Source organism: Triticum dicoccoides, chromosome 3B (genome assembly GCF_002162155.2).
Source record: "Triticum dicoccoides isolate Atlit2015 ecotype Zavitan chromosome 3B, WEW_v2.0, whole genome shotgun sequence".
Taxonomy (NCBI): Eukaryota; Viridiplantae; Streptophyta; class Magnoliopsida; order Poales; family Poaceae; genus Triticum; species Triticum dicoccoides.
The window spans coordinates 489,121,020-489,129,015 of NC_041385.1; the positions used below are offsets into that span (position 1 = coordinate 489,121,020).

Sequence of the window (7,996 nt, forward strand, 5' to 3'; positions counted from 1 at the left end):
CCAGAGAGTGATACAATGCTTTATATGCTCTATGTACTGTATTTCGGCTGAATGTTTGAGTACTATATGGCTTTTATGTAACAGGTTGAAGTAAGCAACCAGGAAGCTTCAGTTAGTGGTTCCCAGATTTCGGATGCTGGACCTTCTGAAAGTGGATCTACTAAGACTGCTCTGATTTCACCTAAACAATTAGCAATATCGGTATCCGAGGCCAAACGCCACACTTCATTATTTTTTGCACTTTGCACAAAGGTATCCTCGTGAGCATACCATTTTGTCTCTTGTATATTTTGTCTGGAGAGGTACTAAAATCTTTTTGCCTTGTTCCAGAGACCTACTCTTCTTCGACAGCTGTTCAATGTTTATGGAGGGTCTCCAAAAGTTGTTAAGCAGGTTTTACTTTTAACTTGTGTTGTGAAGTTTAAAGTGTTTAAAAATTGACTACTGAATTACTTGCCGCACATTTTGGTACAAAATTGTGCAGTGTATCCATTGGCATATACCTACTCTTGTAAGAAATCTGGGATCCTCATGTCCTGAGATGCTGGACATTATTCATAGTCCACCTGAAGGCAGTGAGGAACTTGTTACTATGGTATTACAATTTATCTCTGACTTCTCTTTGTACATTATTGTGAAACATTGAAGTTGATTATGTGTTTTGCTTCATTCTGTTCTCAAAGATACTGCAAACACTGACCGAAGAATCAAATCCTTCAGCCAACCTGGTCGTGGCTGTTAAACATCTATATGAGACCAAGCTGAAGGTTTGTATACCTTTTGCTTACATTGCATACTGCCTCCAAAACGATGGTTTGTGCCCTTTTATTAGAGCAGCACATCTGCTGAATTTTGTATTTTTCTCTGCAGGATGCGTCTATTCTCATTCCATTGCTATCCTCATTTCCGAAGGAAGAGGTATTGGTTTCTGTTTTTTTATATGTATTATGATGTCTACATCTTTACTATAGCTCAGAAGCAGAAATGCTGTCACTGACATGCTAATGTTTGTAAGAGCTTGTACGCTCTGCACAATCTGGACCAATCATTGCATCGGCAAAGCAGCAACTTGATTGGGACATGTTATATAATTAACATGACAGAATTTGGGTATTTAGAGGCTAATAGTGAAAGGATTTCATAATCTAAAATCAGCAGACACAAGCGCACTCCAGGCATAACAGTAATTTTTGAAAAAAAAGATGCAATGATTGTTCTCTGAGGTCACAATGGTTCATATGTATGCAGTTTTTGAACTTCGTAGACTCATAATTCAGGCCAACTTTGACCACTTAGTCTATTTTATTTTAATACTTGGAATATCTTTAAGAAGTGTGATTTTTTTGGAGTTACACGTGTTTCGAGAATGAAACATTATTTTGCAGCTGGTAATAAATGCATGTTATAAAGTCATTTGAAAAATTCTCAGAGGATGCCATGTAGGGTGGTCCTTTTTTTATGAGTATAGTTTATTATCCACATGTTTTTTTGTATCCATTGCATTTTTCACACTTTATGGTTTTCATGATCATGGATTTCATTTATTCTTATAAATCTTCATTTAGTAGCATATTTATTTATTGTCTTGTTTCTTTGTGGTCTCAGGTGCTGCCTATATTTCCGAGACTAGTTGATCTCTCACCTGACAGGTTCCAAGACGCACTTGCTCGGATATTGCAGGTTGTTTTATCTTGCTTATTAGCAACTCCATTAGTGGGTATTGCATTTATATATGATGGCATTTCATAAAAGTTGGTTCGATAGAGTACCTCTATTGGAATATGTTGAGACCAACATAGCTGCCACCAGTCACAATTGATCTTGGAATCACAGTAAATAAAATTTGTCATATGAAATGCCTGCATACATTCTTGCCTCTTTATTTCATAAAATTTGAAGTTACTTTACCCACAAGCAAGAAAAAGCACAAAGCAAGCAAATAAAAATGCACAAGTTATATAAAGTCAATGTTTGAATAGATTAGTGCATTATACACAGTGCTGATCTTTGTCAGCATATATGTCTTATTCATTCTGGGAGCATGTTATTGATTTTGTTGAATTTGCTATATGTTTCTGTGATAGCTTCTGCGAAACAGTTTCTTTTTAGCTAATGCAACCTTTCTGTTGTTTTATATGATTTTGTATTTTTATTTACAATGGAACAGCCCATGTATGTGATTTGTTATTAAAGGGGCACTCTTTTAAACGATTTTAGTGAGATATGTGTTGTTTTCTCAACCTTTGAGTTGACTAGCTCTGCTTTCGACAGGGATCTGCTCATACTGGGCCAGCGTTAACCCCTGCTGAAGTTCTGATTGCAATTCATGATATTAATCCAGAAAAGGACAAAGTTCCTCTAAAGAAGGTAATTTTGTTTCCTATTGTTTTTTTTAATGCTGTCTCGTTATACTCCCTCCGTCCGGAAATACTCGTCATCAAAATGGATAAAAAGAGATGTATCTAGAACTAAAATACATCTAGATACATCCCCTTTTATCCATTTTGATGACAAGTATTTCCGGACGGAGGGAGTATTCAACATCTCTTGAGCATATTCTCAGCATGTACAGATAGACAAAGCTTCTTTTTGAGTACCTTGTTCATTTTCTGACTTTCCATAATCAATTCAATTCTCGAATTATATCGGACACATGTGAATGCCTAGATTTTGTATTCAAATACATACACATGCATTTGTTGTCCTGCAGTTTAATCGATCACTGATGGAAATGAACATATTTTCAGGTCATAGATGCTTGTACTGCTTGCTTTGAGCAGCGCACGGTATTTACTCAGCAAGTTCTAGAAAAGGCACTAAATAAATTGGTACTTACATTACCACTGTTATCATGTGCAATACTTTCATGTATATTCCTTTTGCTTAGTTGTTCACCCTGTCATGCAGGTCGACAATGTACCGATTCCTCTTCTTTTTATGAGAACAGTTATTCAAGCACTCGATGCTTTCCCAGCTTTGGTATGTTGATGCTTTGATAATTTATTTAGGTGCAGTGAATAATATCTGATTCTAACTGGTAGAAATTAGAACTTTTACTTGCCTATACCACTTTATATCGTGACTTCTAAATTTTTGCAGTCTTTAGTATAAACTGAGTACTTGCTTAGTTAGTGTATATATTTGCAGCTTACATTTCCCTTTATGTTGCGTGCAATGATTTGATTATAATTCTAGTCCACAGAATAGAAACAATTCTTTCTTGCCAGTACACTTTCCATCTTCGTAATGGACTTCTTTAGGTCAAGACAACATCGAAGTTTTGATAATATTGTTTTTCAGTGATCTGATCATGCTTTATTTCATCAGGTTGATTTTGTCATGGAGATACTTTCCAGGCTTGTCAATAAGCAGGTTTGTGAATTTCTTGAGTTTCACTGTGTTTGACTCAAGGTTTTTGAGTCGCGACTTGGCGAGTCGCCGCGAGCCCTGCGGCTTGGCTTATAGTTGACGAAAGTCGCTGTATAGTCGCCATAAGTCGCTGTATAGTCGCGAGTCGCCCTGATTTTTGGAAAACAACTTGGCGATTAGTCGGCGACTATACAGCGACTAATCAGCGACTCAAAAACCATGGTTTGACTCTACTTGCCTGTTCATTGATTGACCATATGGGACCCCTGTTGAATCATGATAATATTTGCTTCAATAGTCAGATAGTTAATTGTAACAGAATATGATCATCTTGTACTCGCTCCATCCCAAAATAAGTGACTCAACTTTGTACTAACTTTAGGTTTTATTTGCTTCAATAGTCAGATAGTACAAAGTTAGTACAAAGTTGAGTCACTTATTTTGGGACGGAGGGAGTATGAACAAGCTAGCCGGGTGTTCTAACCTAAGGTTTTATTTGGCCTTTTCTTGGTTCAATATTCTGTATAGCAACAAAAAAGAAAAAAAAACTTTTTCGGACGTGTGACAACACTGAACACATGGAAATGGTATATGTAGGTTTGTCTTGAAAAATCCTTTCACAATTTTTATCATAAACACAAAAGTGCAAATTGCAGCCCTCAATAAACAGAAAGGTGCAAATTGCAGCCCTCAACTCTTACATGAGTCTAATTTTCTAACTGGAACTTTAAAACCGCCAGCACCTTTAATTCCATGATTTTGATAGTTCAAGGTTTCAACCAAGACGTTTTTGGGTATCATGATTGTGACTCGCGGGTTGAAAAGTGTGCCTTCCCTTGTAGACATCACAATAGTAACTAGTGGTCAAAGTTGCGCTTTAGAGTCTGTTTAGATGTTAGAAAAGATAACCATCTGTGACTGGTGTACAGCAATTTTGTTGTATTAACAGATTAATGATCTCTAGAACTTGCTCATGTTAAACAATTTGAGTGTTTATCTTGTTTATTTTGCTAAGAAATTGTGAGATGAAAGTTTGTTAATCAGTTTTTAACCTTTTAGTTATATTTCTTAAGCTTCAGTTTTTTCTCTCTCTTGCTGCAGATCTGGAAAATGCCAAAGCTGTGGGTTGGGTTCTTAAAATTGGCATACCAGACTCAACCACGCTCTTTTGATGTTTTATTACAGGTATTAGTATTTCTTTATTGTGTTACTGAATATATTCCTGGATATATGTTCTTGTATTTTTACTGATATGACATCACGATGCTACATGTAGTTACCTCCACCACAGCTTGAAGTTGCATTGAATAAGTACCCGAATCTTCGACCACATCTTTCTTCCTTTGTTAATCGGCAGAACTTGCACAACAAGTTGCCCAGGTACTTCCTGTTGACCTTAACAGCTCACTCGAATGCTGTGGAACTCTTGTTAACTTGGGCACAAAATAATTAATCTTGCATTTAGGTGCATTAAAGGCTGATTTTCTAAAAGTAGTAGCTATCTATGTAACAACTTATCACTGTTGTATTAAATTGCTGCACTGGCAAACATTTGGGTTGCTGCTAATAGTTACTTAGGGCTTCTAAATAGTGTAGCTAATGAGCCTGGTCTGGTTTTACTTATATTGCTGTGGCAATGCTTGGGCTCGGTACTTCAATGGTGCTTTGTGTGGAATTTGTAGCCTTGGTAAAGTTGAGTTATATTCTGGGCCTCCTCAAGTAAATCTCCTGGCTATTCTGTTTGGAGTTTGTGATGTATTATTGTTAATTTGTTATGCTATGGAGTTTTTATGTGGCTCAAGCACCAAGTTAACAGCGCGTTGCCTAGGTGTCCTGAATCGGTAAGGCGCTTGGCTGTGGTTGCAGTGGGTCTGCCGAAGCTTGCTAGCATATGGTTTCTCGCTGTGTCATGTATGACATTGCAGGAGACCGGGCGGATGCTAGTATGTCTTGCAAAGGTGTATTAGAGATGCATTGCCAAAGCAGATGGCGAGAGGGGGAGACCAGGGGGCATAGAATCTCTTTCATCTAATGTTGGTTGCCCTGGCCTCCATCCTTCCGAAGCATCTGATTTAGATCTGAACACAACCCTCTTCATAGCCATTAAGCCATCTACTTAACTCGCAATCATGGGTTTCATTGTTTCTTTCATGCCTGTCTCATGGTCATCTCTCCAGCAATTTCTTGCCCCACCCCTACACTACTCCGGAATCTTGAACTACCCCTTTGTCAGTGTGGCAGTGGAGAGACCTTTATTGCTCAATAATACAGTTGCAGTGACCTGTATAGTTTTTATATCCATCGTCCTATTGTGGAGTTGTAAATCAAGAAAGAGTAATCACCTTTCTTTAGAGTGTGCCATGTTGGTTCTGTCTAACTTGCTTAAGAGTTTTATGCCCCTCAGTTGCATTAGGCTCATGTCAGAATATTGTCAAAATAGATGATGTTTCCCAATACTCTCAAAATATCTGTGGACATTCAGTTTCTGTAATTTCTAACGTGTCTTGTTTGATGATTTCTACATGGCAGACATACTTTGAATATTTTGGGCTTCGTTAACGAACCACAGCAGGCACCAATGCCATTTGCGCCCGCTGCATTACAAACAGCAGACACGACTTCCTCTCTTCCTGGTGCAAACATAATGTGAAATCTGATGATGGAAGTTGTAGCACCGATCAGGTGCAATAATGCCTTGTTCATCACAGGTGGACATTCAGAGATATATGGGCGTGGAACGACACAAATGAGGACGGCGGTGCCCTTTGATGCGTTTGCAGTTAATGCCTCTCAGCAACTCAACAATCTATCGTGGTTACTGATCAAAGGGTGGTCTGGATCGAATGTGGTTGATTAGAGTGTGGTCTATTGTGTTTGTGCTGGAGCTATTGCTTCTCCGAACACCGGTCACTCCCAAGTTGTATAGTAGCTGTATCCTTGTGGTAAAAAGTAGTACCACATGCAGGCTGAGGCTTATGTGGCGACCAAACGGCAGAGCTAGTGATTTATAAATGGCCAAGGGATATTATTTGATCGGCATGTCTTACTCCAATGAGGACACTGGGTTACTTGCAGCAGCGTTCTTTTTGCAAGGAGCCCGCAATTGACTGACTGACTCTAACCATTGCTGCAGTCCTAACAGTTTGTCTGTATGTTGTAATATTGTATATTAAATTAATTGATTTAGTTAGCAAGAATATATACTGTCATTTAATCAAGGCTTTTGTCAGAGTGAATGTGTTCTTTTGTTGTTGTTGACGGAACGCAATCATGGTGGTTTATATTTTATGTGGAAATAGATGTACAAAATTTGCTAGTACATCCACCGAAATTCCCGTCACCATATTGGCCTACCTAGGGCCATACTGAAAACTAACTGAATTAAGATTAAAAAGCTACATTCCTCATATATAGAAGAAATGATGTCATTCCTCATCACTTCTATGACCTCCATGCAGTCCGCTTTAATTGTCGAGTTGTTGCAGCCCATATCATTTTCCAAGATGAGGCCGTCTCTCGAGTCCTCAACGAAAGAAATATCACTGAAGGCTGCTAGGAAGAGGCCGTCTCTCGAGTCCTCAACGAAAGAAATATCATTAAGGCTGGTGCTAGGAAGTCGCCAACTGTCCTGAGCCTCTCCCGAATCAAAAGTTGCATCCACATTCAGTTTTATGAACACTTCTTTTGTTTTTTCCAATCTGTGTCTTAGTACCCGATTGCTCCCTTTCTTCCTTAATCTTGAATTTTTTTGGGTAGGGCACATTACAGGAAGGGTGCCAAGCGCGGATTTGACACGGTGGTCATCGCTACCACCTGGGCCTTATGGAAACAGCGGAATGCCAGAGTGTTCCACAGGATTAATCAACAAATGACGGCGCCGGACCTGGCCCTGGCCATCATCGCGGAGCTCAAAGAATGGAGGCTAGCCGGTTTGGGAGGAGGAGGTTATGGCACATTTTGTGAGAGTGTTGGCATAGGATAACTGTAGGGTGTTGCTAGAGCTAGGGTGTGCGTCTCGACGGAAGCTCGCTTCCGTTCAAAACTTTCTTGTATTTTGGTGCTCTTGCTTTTCTCTCCTATAAAAGTAAGATACGCCTTTGGCGTACTCTCAAAATTTTTTTTTTTTTTGGTAGAGTGGAAATGGCCTACGCCGAACGTGTCGGTTCATCAATATTTTCTCCATGTGTGAGTGTGACGCTCCGTCGGTCCCACCAAGTATACCACACGGCCACAGATCCTCCATCCCTCTCCTGCGTGCACAAGTCATTCACCATACCTCCAAGGCCTAGGATACGCAAGATGTATGGTGTACAAAAAGAAGGCATGGTGTATCCTCTCACAATCGGCTATGCAAAGAAGACATCGAGAGGTTGTGATTTTATGACGGTTGGCCAGGACTCCATGGAAGGTAAGGCACCATGTAACAATTTCCAAAAGTAAATTTTAATTTTTGTTGGCGCGTAACTTCCTAAGGGTCGACCAGATGGGACCAGTACTTGAGCCTTCATTGGAGTTTGTCCTGCTCAACTTACGTACATGTTCGTCATCCCACTCTGCGTGATACGCTGTTCTCACTGAAAAATTCCGTTCTTGCTGAAATGCCACGAAACGAAATCATCCATCATTC

At 39.4% G+C, this 7,996-nt stretch overlaps 1 protein-coding gene across 1 annotated transcript in view; it reads left to right on the forward strand.

Annotated features, from left to right (window-relative positions):
* LOC119276683 overlaps positions 1 to 6,598 on the forward strand; it is a 15,747-nt gene extending 9,149 nt beyond the window's left edge. The window contains exons 15-27 of the mRNA XM_037557813.1: positions 85 to 252; positions 331 to 393; positions 485 to 595; positions 684 to 767; positions 871 to 918; positions 1,606 to 1,680; positions 2,272 to 2,367; positions 2,748 to 2,828; positions 2,908 to 2,979; positions 3,328 to 3,372; positions 4,471 to 4,554; positions 4,646 to 4,749; positions 5,899 to 6,598. Of these exons, the coding sequence (XP_037413710.1) occupies positions 85 to 252; positions 331 to 393; positions 485 to 595; positions 684 to 767; positions 871 to 918; positions 1,606 to 1,680; positions 2,272 to 2,367; positions 2,748 to 2,828; positions 2,908 to 2,979; positions 3,328 to 3,372; positions 4,471 to 4,554; positions 4,646 to 4,749; positions 5,899 to 6,019 (1,152 nt within the window). The 3' untranslated portion in view covers positions 6,020 to 6,598. The remainder of the gene's footprint in view (positions 1 to 84; positions 253 to 330; positions 394 to 484; positions 596 to 683; positions 768 to 870; positions 919 to 1,605; positions 1,681 to 2,271; positions 2,368 to 2,747; positions 2,829 to 2,907; positions 2,980 to 3,327; positions 3,373 to 4,470; positions 4,555 to 4,645; positions 4,750 to 5,898) is intronic.
* The last annotated feature ends 1,398 nt before the right edge of the window (positions 6,599 to 7,996 follow it).